General features: G+C 42.6%; 1 protein-coding gene across 1 annotated transcript in view; it reads left to right on the forward strand.

The window, feature by feature from the left end:
• rufy2 (RUN and FYVE domain containing 2) overlaps nucleotides 1-11690 on the forward strand; it is a 96891-nt gene extending 85201 nt beyond the window's left edge. Inside the window, exons 17-18 of the mRNA XM_052027862.1 lie at nucleotides 10038-10115; nucleotides 10895-11690. Coding sequence (XP_051883822.1) covers nucleotides 10038-10115; nucleotides 10895-11035 — 219 coding nt within the window. The 3' untranslated portion in view covers nucleotides 11036-11690. The remainder of the gene's footprint in view (nucleotides 1-10037; nucleotides 10116-10894) is intronic.
• Nucleotides 11691-12641: the final 951 nt, after the last annotated feature.

Below are 12641 nucleotides of genomic sequence, written 5' to 3' on the forward strand. Positions count from 1 at the left end.
ACATTCAGCGGGTCAGGCAGAATCTGTGAAAAGAGAAATAGTTGATGTTTAAGGCTAAAAACCCTTCGTCAGAACCAGGGAAGGTGAGAAGAAAAATTCATTTGAAGTTGCAGTGTTGGGGGAGGGTGGATGGCACAAGGGAAATATCTCTCCACAGGATGAGGCCAAGGTTGCTGTGCCGATTCCAATGTATACAGAGTCTTTTGGTTAATAGATTAGTAAGAACATTTAGAGTGAAGGAGGGGGAGGGAGTGAAGGAAAGAGATAAAGCTATAAAATGCAGGTCTGAACTGTTACTGAACCTGAAACCCAAAGGAGAATGCTGGAAATGCTCAGGCAGCGTCTGAAGAGGGAGAACAAAGTTGATATTGCAGGTGGATAACACTGCACCAGAACTGACCAGTTCTAATGCAAACATAGAGGGTGGTGGTAGATGGAGCATATTCTGCCTTGAGGTTGGTGACCAGTGGTGTTCCACAGGGATCTGTACTGGGACCCCTGCTCTTTATGATTTTTATAAATGACTTGGATGAGAATGTGGAAGGGTGGGTTAGTAAGTTTGCTGATGATAGGTTGGTGGTGTTGTGGATAGTGTAGAAGGTTGCTGTAGATTACAACAGGATATTGATAGAATGCAGAGCTGGGCTGAGAAGTGGCAGATGGAGTTCAGCCCGGATAAGTGTGAAGTGATACACTTCGGTAGATCGATTTTGAAGGCAGAATACAAGGTTAATGGCAGGACTCTTATCAATGTGGAGGAACAGAGGGATCTTGGGGTCCACGTCCATAGATCCCTTAAGGTCGTCATGCAGGTCGATAGGGTTGTAAGAGGGCGTATGGAGTGTTGGCCTTCATTAGTTGGCGTATTGAGTTCAAGGGCTGCGAGGTGATGTTGCAGCTCTATAGAACTCTGGTCAGACCACACTTGGAGTATTGTGTTCAGTTCTGGTTGCCTCATAGAAAGGATGTGGAAGCTTTAGAGAGGGTGCAGATGAGATTTACCAGGATGTTGCCTGGATTGGAGAGTATGTCTAGGGCTTTTCTCTTTGGAGAGAAGGAGGATGAGAGGTGATTTGATAGAGATGTGTAAAATGATAAGAGGCATAGATCCAGTGGACAATCAGAGGCTTTTTCCCAGTGCGACAATGGCTAACATGAGGGGACATTATTTTAAGGTGATTGGAGGAAAGTATAAGGGGGGCGTCAGGGGTAGGTTTTTTACACAGAGAGTGGTGGGTGCTTGGAACACACTGCCGGCAGAGATTGTGGGGGCAGATACATTAGGGACATTTAAGACACTCTTAGATAGACACATGAATGATAGAAAAATAGGGAGCTATGTGGGAGGGAAGGGTTAGATAGATCTTAGAGCAGGATAAAATGTCGGCATAACATTGTGGGCCGAAGGGCCTGTACTGTGCTATAGTGTTCTATGTGAATTAGCGAAAGCTGTTGAATTCAGTAATCATACTGAGATGCAAAGGCTGCAAGATCGCCACACAGAAGACTGGAAGGCATGCGAAATTTATCATCACTTTCACTTGGGTGGGCTGATTGGGTTCCTGGATGGTGGGAAGGGAAGAGGTGAAAGAATCTCCTGTGCTTGCTTGGGAAAGTGTCCTGAGACGAAGAATGTTGGTGGAGATGGAGGAGCAGAGCAGCGTCGCAAAGGGAACAGCCCCTTCAGAATGCTGAAAGGGGAGGGAAAGATGTATCTGGTGGTGGCATCATGTTGGAAAATGTGAAGGATGATACTCTGGTGAGAGCCCTACCCTTCCTCCGGCCAGGAGAGGGAATGAGAATAGAAGTGTGGTAAATGGATGACTCTGGGCTCTGTCAACTAAGGTAGGGTGGAAGCATGGTTCAGGAAGACATCTCAGAGGCATTTGTGTGGGAAATGTTGTCACCAGAACAGATGTGACAACATCAGAGGGACTCCGAGAATGGAGCAGAGTCTTTATACGATGCAGGGTGAGAGGAAGTTTAGTCAAGATAGCGGCAGGAGTCTGTCAGCTTGTCTTGGAGGTTTTGTGGCTAGCTTACCTCCTAAGATGGAGACAGATTCAAAAAGTCAGAGACTGAACATGTGAAGGTGAGAGCTGGGTTTAAATTGGCAGCAACAGTAATGACATTTTTGGGTATTCTACAAGTTACCCTAAAACTGCATTCCCTAGTTGTTCACTAGGCCACTCTTAGTTTTAATTCTTTCTTAAATCCCCTTGGCCTCTTCTTTTCCAAAGAAAACTAACACCGTCTGGGCAATCTTTCTTCAGCTAGACTTCCATCCTTGACGTTGTCATTTGAACCCTCTCTGGTGCTGTCACATTAGAAACATAGAAAACCTACAGCACAATTCAGGCCCTTCGGCCCACAAAGCCGTGCCGAATATGTCCCTACCTTAGAGACCCATAGTCCTCTATTTTTCTCAGCTTCATGTACCTACCCAAAAGTCTCTTAAAAGACCCTATCGTATCCGCCTCCAGCACGGTTGCCAGCAGCCCATTCCACGCACTCACCACTCTCTGAGTAAAAAACTTATGTGCTCCCCAGCACCTTAAACCTATGTCCTCTTGTGGCAACCATTTCATCCCTAGGAAAAAGCCTCTGACTATCTACCTGATCAAAGCCTCTCATCATCTTATATACCTCTCTCAGGTCCCCCCTCATCCTCTGTCGCTCCAAGGAGAAAAGGCCGAGTTCCCTCAACCTGCTTTCATAAGGCATGCTCCACAATCCAGACAGCATCCTTGTAAATCTCCTCTGCACCCTTTCTATGGCTTCCACATCCTTCCTGTAGTGAGGTGACCAGAACTGAGCACAGTATTCCAAGTGGGGTCTTACCAGGGTCCTATATAGCTGCTCCTCCTCTCGGCTCCTAAATTCAATTCCACGGTTGAGGAAGGCCATCTTAACCACAGGGTCAACCTGTGCAGCTGCTTTGAGCGTCCTATGGACTTGGACCCCAAGATCCCTCTGATCCTACACACTGGCTAGAGTCCTACCATTTAATACTATACTCTGCCATCATATTTGACCTACCAAAATGAACCACTTCACATTTTCTGGGTTGAACTCCATCTGCCACTTCTCAGCCCAGCTTTGCATCCTACCTATGTCCCGCTGTAACCTCTGACAGCCCTCTACACTATCCACAACACCTCCAACCTTTGTGTCATCTGCAAACTTACTAACCCATCCCTCCACTTCCTCATCCACTTTCCCACTGTCACACTTGATAGGTCCTATTCTTTCACGTCTTATCCTCTTACTCTTCACATAGTTGTAGAATGCCTTGGAGTCTTCCTTAATCCTGCCCGCCAAGGCCTTCTCATGGCCCCTTCTGGCTCTCCGAATCTCCTTCTTAATCACAAAGAGCAAAGGTCCCAGAACAGATCCCTGAGGTACACCACTGGTCACCGATCTCCATTGCAGAATACAACCCTTCAACAACCACTCTTTGCCTTCTGTGGGCCAGCCAGTTCTGGATCCACAATGCAATGTCCCCTTGGATCCCATGTCTCCTTACTTTCTCAATAAGCCTTGCATGCAGTGCCTTATCAAATACCTTGCTGAAATCCATATACTCTACACCTACTGTTCTCCCTTCATCGATGTGTTTAGTCACATCCTCAAAAAATTCAATCAGGCTTGTAAGGCAGGACCTGCCCTTGACAAAGCCATGCTGACTATTCCTAATCATATTATACCTCTCCAAATGTTAATAAATCCTGCCTCTCAGGATCTTCTCCGTCTGCTTACCAACCACTGAAGTAAGACTCACTGGTCTGTAATTTCTGGGCTATCTCTACTCCCTTTCTTGAATAAGAGAACAACATCCGCAACCCTCCAATCCTCCAGAACCTCTCCCGTTTCCATTGATGATGCAAAGATCATCGCCAGAGGCTCCGCAATCTCCTCCCTCGCCTCCCACAGCAGCCTGGGGTACATCTCCCCTGAGCCAGGCGACTTATCCAACTTGATGTTCTCCAAAAGTTCCAGCACCTCCTCTTTCTTAATATCCACATGCTCAAGCTTTTCAGTCTGCTGCAAGTCATCACTACAATCACTAAGATCCTTTTCCATAGTGAACACTGAAGTAAAGTATTCATTAACTACCTCTGCTATTTCCTCCAGATCCATACACACTTTCCCACTGTCACACTTGATAGGTCCTATTCTTTCATGTCTTATCCTCTTACTCTTCACATAGTTGTAGAACGCCTTGGGGTCTTCCTTAATCCTGCCCGCCAAGGCCTTCTCATGCCCCCTTCTGGCTCTCCTAATCTCCTTCTTAAACTCCTTCCTGTTAGCCTTATACTATTCCAGATCTCTAACATTACCTAGCTCTCTGTACCTTTTGTAAGCTTTTCTTTTTCTTTTGACTAGATTTATTATAGCCTTTGTACACCACGGTTCCTGTATCCTATCATAACTTCCCTGTCTCATTGGAACATGCCTATGCAGAACTCCACACAAATATCCCCTGAATATTTGCCACATTTCTTCTGTACTTTTCCCTGAGAACACCTGTTCCCAATTTAAGCTTCCAATTTTCTGCCTGAGAGCCTCATCATTCCCTTTACTCCAAGTAAACACCTTTCTAGTCTGTCTGTTCCTATCTCTCTCCAATACTATTGTAAAGGAGATAGTGATCATAATTCTGTCTCCAAAATGCTCTCCCACTGAAAGATCTGACACCTGACCAGGCTCATTTCCCAATATTGTGTCAAGAACCCTTCCTGAACACACTTAACAAACTCCTCCCCATCTAAACCCCTCACTGTATGGAGATGCCAATCGATATTTGGGAAACTAAAATCTCCCATCACAACAACTCTGTTATTCTGACACCTGCTTCCCTATCTGCCCCTCGCTATCCCTGTTACTATTGGGCGGCCTATAAAAAACACCCAGTAAAGTCATTGACCCCACCCTGTTCCTACCCTCCACCCACAGAGACTCCGTAGACAATCCCTCCAAGATGTCCACCTTTTCCGCAGCCGTGACATTATCTCTGATCAACAGTGCCACTCCCCCACCTCTTTTGCCTCCTTCCCTGTCCTTTCTGAAACATCTGAAACCTGGCACTTGAAGCAACCATTCCAGTCCCTGAGCCATCCAAGTCTCTGTAATGGCCACCACATCATAGCTCCAAGTATTTATCCAAGCTCTAAGCTCATCCGCCTTGTTCACTATACTCCTTTCGTTAAAATAGACACATCTCAAACCGTCGGTCTGAGCACGTCCCTTCTCTATCACCTGCCTATCCTTCCTCTCGTACTGACTACAAGCTTTCTCTGTTTGAGAGCCAAACACATCTTCCCCAGTCTCTCCAGTTCGGATCCCACCCCCCAACAATTCTAGTTTAAACTCTCCCCAGTAGCCTTAGCAAACCTCCCCACCAGGATATTGGTTCCCCTGGGATTCAAGTGCAGCCTGTCCTTTTTGTACAGGTCATACCCGCCCCAAAAGAGGCCCCAATTGATCCAGAAATCTGAATCCTTGCCCCTCACTCCAGTCCCTCATTCTTCTTCTAGTGTGGTGACCAGAACTGTATGCAGTATTCCAGCTGTACCCAACTGGATTTGTAAACACCTTTGCTCTTACATTCCATTCTTTGGCTGATTGAGGCAGTTATCCCATGTGGTGCCTTGGCCCAACCCATCCATGCCTACCTGAGCTAGTCCCGTTTGCCTGCATTTGACCCATATCCCTCTAAATCTTTCTCATCTATGTAACTGTCCAAATGTCTTTTAAATCTTGTAATTGTACCTGCCTCAATCACTTCCTCTGGCAGATCACACCATATGCCCACCACCCGCTGTGTGAAAAACTTGCCCCTCAGTTCTCCTTTTAAATCTTGCCCCTCTCACCGTAAACCTATGCCCTTTAGTCTTAGACTTCTCTACCCTGGGAAAATGACTGTGACCATTCGCCTTATCTGTGCCCCTCATGGTTTTGGATACCTCAGTAAGGTCACCCCTCAGCCTCCTACGATCCAAGGCAAAGAGTCCCAGCCTATCCAGTCTCTCCTTATAATTCTGCCCTCCTGTTTCGGCAACATCCTTGTGAATCCTTCCTGCACCCTCTCTACCTTAATGACATCCTTCCTATAGTATGGCTGCCTGTAATCTGCATGCATTCTTTCCGCCAATGTTTTCAAATACGATATGATCCTCAACTGGTCTTTCATTCTGCCTTCTTAGAATATTCTGCAGCTGGTTAGTGAGATCCAGGGAGACAAAGTACAGTCCAGGAATTTCATCTGTGGCTATCATTACTAAGTTCCTTCTCTTCCACTGCCTACTGTCCCCATACCCTCCTCCCCATCTTAGACAGTTAAGTACCCATAGTACCTTGAACCATAGTACCTCAGCTAGACTTTCCAAAGAAATTACTTCCTTCAACAGTATTGTTGAATACCAATTTGAGTAACAAACCTCAAATACAAATATTCACTAAAACCTAGAACTTGAGCTCTTCTGACTACATTTTCTCTACGTGTTTGTCCATGCCATAGGAAGTATCCTGAGGTTTCCACGTGGTGCAGAATGTTCATTCATTGGGACCCCTATTGACGCAACCACTGGTTTATGCCACCTGTGAAAGTGTGAATAGCCATAAACAAGAAAAAGCAGAAATCATTAATTCTGTGTTAGCTAAAGTCCTTTATCAGATAAAAGTTGAATAGCTATTAGCAACATTGAAACCCATGATTGTGAATAAAGGATTAGCTTTGAGATCAGTAAAATATAGTGAGCAATTCTGAACAATTTGAGAACAATGCAAGTACAGGCCATCCCTGGGTGACAAACGCCTGACTTAGACGCCCATTCAGAGGAATGAGCTAAACAAGAACTAGGCTTGAAAGGAAACCTGTTTACACCATTGTCTCTTGAGAACACAGACTGCCAGTTTCACCACAGGAGGCCACTTCAGAAGATTGCTTTGGAAATTGATGAGGAATCACTTCTATTGATACTGATGCAATAATGCTCTAGTAAACAATGTAACATCCACTGATTTGTCAAGTCAATGGAAACCATGCATTGAGTGTGAGACATCCTGATTCTGTACCATTGTAACAGGAGAAGGCAATAAATAAATGTTCCTGTTAATTGGCCCTCAACACCACCATTCATTAAATACTGTGGAGGTACAGTTACTGTATCAAGTGATTTTGTGTATTCTCTGACTTATGGACAAAATCCATTTATTTGGATGCCTGTAAAAATTGAATTTTTTTTACCTGGGGATAGCCTGTAATGTTCCCCAGAGGTTAGAACCAATGTGGTATTTTGTATGCATTTGTGATCTGGAAATAGAAAAACTGTCAAATGTTTTAAGATATGATAAAACTTGGGTAAGTGTGGAAATATTAAATAGGAGCAGGGGTAGGCCATTTGACCCTTCCAGCCTGTTGTGCCATTCGTAAAGATCGTGTCTGCTCTCCTTCAGTACCATTTTCCTGCACCATCCCTATATTCCTTGATTTCCCTACTATCTAGAAATCTGTTTTGAAGGAACTCCATGACTGAGCCTCCACAGCCCACTGCAGTAGGAAATCTCAAATATTCATCATACACTGAAAAACATTCTCCTCCTCTCAGTCCAAAAGGGTCAAACTGTTATTCTGAGACTGTGATCCCTGATACTAGACTGATAGGGAAAACTTTCTCTCTGCATCCAGCCTGTTGAGCCCTGAATAAATTTAGTAAGTTTCAACAAGATCACCTCCTATTCCTCTAAACTCTAGAGAATATACGCTAAAGATACAGCCTGCCCAACCTCTCTAGTCCAGGCAGCATCCTTGTAAATCTATTCTGCACCCTCTCCAGCTTGACAATGTCTTCTACAACCGGGTGACAAAAACTGGACACAATACTCCAAGTGCGGCCTCACCAACGACTTGTATACCACATAATGTCCCTACTCCTAACCTCGATGCCCTGACTGAAGGCCAGCATGCTAAATGCTGCTTTCACCACCTTGCCTACTTGCATGACCACTTTCAGTGAACTGTGCACTTGTACTCCCAGGTCCCTCTGTTCCACATTAACTCCAACTATGTGTGACTTGTTGACCAACCTCCTGCTTGGACCTCACCGAAAGACTTATGATTACCCAAATGCACTACATCCACTGTTTTCCCCCTGTACTACCAATCACATTCTTAAAGAACTCCAACAGATTAATAAAACATGATTTTCCTTTTGTAAATCTAAGCTGACTGATCAATCTAATTTTTTTTTAAAAGGAGCTCTGTTATTACAGCCATCATTATAGGGATATAGATCATGCTTTCAGTCCTGTTAACTCTGGCAACTTTATATGGTCTTTCCTTGGATTTCATACTACTTTTGACTTTTCTTGTCAGCTATGCATGGACTACTTTTCCTGTTGGGCTTTTGTGCCTTAAAGGAATATTTTTTTGCTGCAAATTATTCATGTTATTTGTCCATCTTAATTGTGTTTGAGACAAAGTTTTTTTTAGAGCTGAGCCATCAAGAGAACCCTTAAATTTAATAATGACTCAGATTTTGCAGTAATGACTGCAAAATGACCAGTGTTTGCCATCATTACTCTTTGAAACAGCAACTTTTTGCTCATGCAATGTGAAAATCAGAGTTACTGTCAGTGATCTATTTGGAGCTTCTCCAGGACAATTAAGTTGAAAACAGTGAAATTGATGTGAATTTAGTCATTTTGTGGGAAAGAAGGTGCATAATTTTTGAAATGCACTTGAGGTCTTTCTTAATAGCAAGAATTAGTGGTATTAGAATTCATTTTAGCGAATGAACTTGTGGGAAAGGGAGAGCATTTTGGAGGCAATGAACATTATATGTTAGATTTAGCATAACAGTGAAAGAAAACAGATTGAACACAAGTATAAATTTTAAAGTTGGGCAAGGTCATTTTTACCAGGTGATTTAGCAAATGTGGATGGGAACCAAGCTGGTTGAGGATAAACCAGTATCAGAATGCTGGCAGGCATTCAGGGAAGAGACTACCAGGACGGGAACATGTTTAAAATACATTCCCATCAAAAGGGGGAAGGTGCAACCCCATGGATGTTGAGAAAATACAGGGTATGTATGATAAGGCAAAAAAAATGACATACTCCAAGAGCAGGGATAAAATTGAAAAATAGACTGTTTTACTCTTCTTTAAAAAATGAGAAAGTAATCAGCCCAATAGTGGTGATGGCAAATTATTAAAAAACTTCTGAGTAGCAGCCTTAATCAGTGTTTGATTACCTTAACAGATCTCTGCAGAGCACAGGGCAGTCTGCAGAGATTTGTTAGGGTAAGGTCATTTTCAACTATTCCAAATGAATTTCTTTTAGATTATGAGGACTGACCAAGAATAGCACTTTTTATATAGTGCTCACATGGCAAATTAATCAAGTAGATGTACATCAAATTTGAGGGAAAGGTGCAATTTTGATTAAAAATAGTCTGTGGGAGAAAAAGCAAAGCATACTGCTGAATGGTGTTTTAATGCACATTGTGTTCAGTAAAAGACCTCTTGCTTTTTTCATGTTGTATAATGATTTGAACTTAAATATAGATGCTACAATTGAGAAGTTTTCTGATAATACCAACATTGAATGTGTGATGATAATGAGGAAGAAAATTCTAGGCTGCAGGAGAATATTAATAGTCTGGTCAAATTGGAAAGGCAAATAGAGTGAGGGAATGCATGATAAATTACAAGACATATTAAGATATATTGAGGAACAGAGGGAACTTGGGGAATCCCAGGGTTGTCTGTTGGATTTGGAAATTCTGCAGCTGACTTGAGGCTGCAATGCATGCAAAGATTTGAGGTGGTAATCAGAGAACAAATTCCCTCATCGAAAGCAAGGTTTGCTTAAATATCACCGTCTCTGAGTGAGCTTCATCTGGCACAGCTCAAACTTAGAACTTCTGGTTAGGGCAACTCAACACCAGATTGGCTGAACCTTCTCTTAGGTTGATACTTGAAATAATGATTTTTTTTCCACTTAACGCTAACCATTGTGCTTCTATCTTCAGGGTTTGGTGTGGCTGAAAGACAGAGATGCTGCCTGCTGTAAACTTTGTGGGAAGGAGTTCTCCATCAGTACAAGGAAGGTATATAACATGCTCAGAAGTATGTACTGGCAGGATAAAGCTATATAGGAGTGTAAATCCTGAAATGAGAGCAAGAACATGAGAGAAGTACCTCTTGTCACAAGATCTTGAACAGTCACCCAGAATGCTGGAGAATATTAAGTAGTAACACTAGACTTGGCGTAATACGGCATGGAAACAGGCCCTTTGGCCCAACTGGTCCACGCCAACCACAGCATTGTCCCTGCTAGTCCCAGTTGCCTGTGTTCGGCCTATAACCCTCCAAGCACCTATCGAAATGCCTCTGAAATGTTGCTATTAATTATAATTGCCTTGACCACTTCCTCTGGCAGCTCATTCCAGCTACTCTGTGTAAAGTTACCTCTCAGGTCTCTTTTAGATCTCTCTCCTCTTGTGCCCTCCTCAACCCTGGGGAAAAGACTATGACCATCTACCTTATTTATATCCCTCATGGTTTTATAAACTTTATGAGTTACCCCTCCTTATATTTGTCCCTGCCAATTACCTCAAGTACACACTCCCTCTGATCAACCACTCAACACTCTTTAACCTGTCAGTTGCCCTCCACTAAGCTTTTTAAATACTCACCATACCTGAAAGGGAACTGCTGCTCCAACGGCTCCCAGGCTGCTTCTGTAAAAGCTAAGCTAAGTTTAGCTTCTCCAAGCTAAGCTTATGGTTGCACCTCCAATTATCTTTCTCATCAACAGTGGTATATGTTACTGAAATAAATACCTAACAGTGGCAGTACTAATTAAGCTGATTTATCTTCTCTTTAGCATCACTGCAGAAACTGTGGGGAAATCTTCTGCAATGCCTGTTCTGATAATGAGCTTCCTCTTCCCTCCTCTCCAAGACCTGTGCGTGTGTGTGACACCTGCCATGCACTTTTGCTGCAGCAATGTTCCTCCAATACCTGAAAACTGTAGATGCAAGTCTCAAACTTAAGGCCTAGTACCAGTAGGCAAAATTTAGATCTTTGGATAAATAGTTCTTTATAAAGTCTATGCTAGTCTCTGTAAAAAAAAAATGAAGAGCAGCTTAGACAGTATGGAAAAGTGGTATTTTCTTTATCATGATCAGTCATCTTTTATAATAATTAGATGAACTGCCTAATCTGTACAGATGCCAACTCAAAAAGCCAGTAGTAATTTTAACATCTATTATTTTGTATTCACAATATTACTGTATTTAAAGTTGATCACTAATGGAGTATTTTTTTGAAAGTTGAACTTTTGCTGGTATTCAATTTATTGGTGCCTTTCACATTGCATGGAGGACCAGGTATGAGTTTTTGTTCTTTGAAATCATCTAATTACTACAACGTGAAGACTAATGTTCACTAACATTAAAATGAGTCTGTTTGAGGACAATGTAATCATTTTTATAATTGTGTAATGTGTTTTGTTACTTACGTGCAAAAAGAGAATTGCTTTAATTTATGCATGACCTGTGGGTGTCAGTGGCAAGACCACCATTTGATTGCTTATGTAATGCTTTTCCTTCCTGTTAACTGTAAACAAATACCTTTTTTGCTTATAGAAATAGAAACTGCTTGCACAATATAGTAGTAGAGCCACACTTTCATTGTAATCTTGACTTTAGGCAGTGGTGTGTAATGAGTATGATTCATAAGGGACGATATTAACTCAATCCAATTCTTAAACCTGAACTGGATTTTTTTGTTCCTGGAGGTCAAAAAGCTCTCCACAGTATTTTATTCCCTTGACATTGAAAGCATACAGTTGTAGAGGGAGTCTATCCAAGGAATAGAACTGCACTGGCATTGAATCTGAACACAGCAAGTTTGCCACCAGCCTAGTGAACCTTAAAGTTCTCCCAAACAGCTCTCTGCTGCTGTCTAAAGTGAAATTTTCCTACAGATTAACCAAGCTAAGCCAATGCAGTTGTGCAATATCATATCAGATTTCTGCAACACAAATGGTGTCTTGGTGCATTACTATACTGTAAGGAAAAAGTAGCTCTGAGATATCCTCAGCATTGAATTCAGAGTCTCAAGACTCAAGACATCAAGCCAAATATGGGTAAGTAAACCTGCTGATTACCATTTACTATCAATCTGCTGAAGTGTTACTACTCCATGCTAAACACATAGAAGATGGCAGCAACAGCACACAATGCAATGTTTAATTGTTCAAAAGGTGACCAAGCCTGGCAGACATACCTACCAGACTAGGTGTGTGGTGAATGAAATACAACTTAAGTACAACACACATGGGAGCCTGGTTTAAAAGGTCCATGAGACCCAGGACATGTCCAAAATTTACTTGGAGACAAAGGGTGATGGTAGAAGGTTGCTTTTGCAATTGGATGCCCATGATATCCCACAAACATCAGTGATGGAACCCTTATTGTTTGTAATGTATTGAAAGATGTATGGTAAGCAAGATCAGCAAGTTTTCAGGTGACATGAAGATTAGCAGACTTGTTATCAGTGTGGAACGTAGTCCAGGCAGCAGAGATTGATGTTTTGGTGTAATGGACTGAAAAAATGGCAGATGAGGT

This window comes from Pristis pectinata, chromosome 12 (assembly GCF_009764475.1).
Source record: "Pristis pectinata isolate sPriPec2 chromosome 12, sPriPec2.1.pri, whole genome shotgun sequence".
NCBI classification, from domain to species: Eukaryota; Metazoa; Chordata; class Chondrichthyes; order Rhinopristiformes; family Pristidae; genus Pristis; species Pristis pectinata.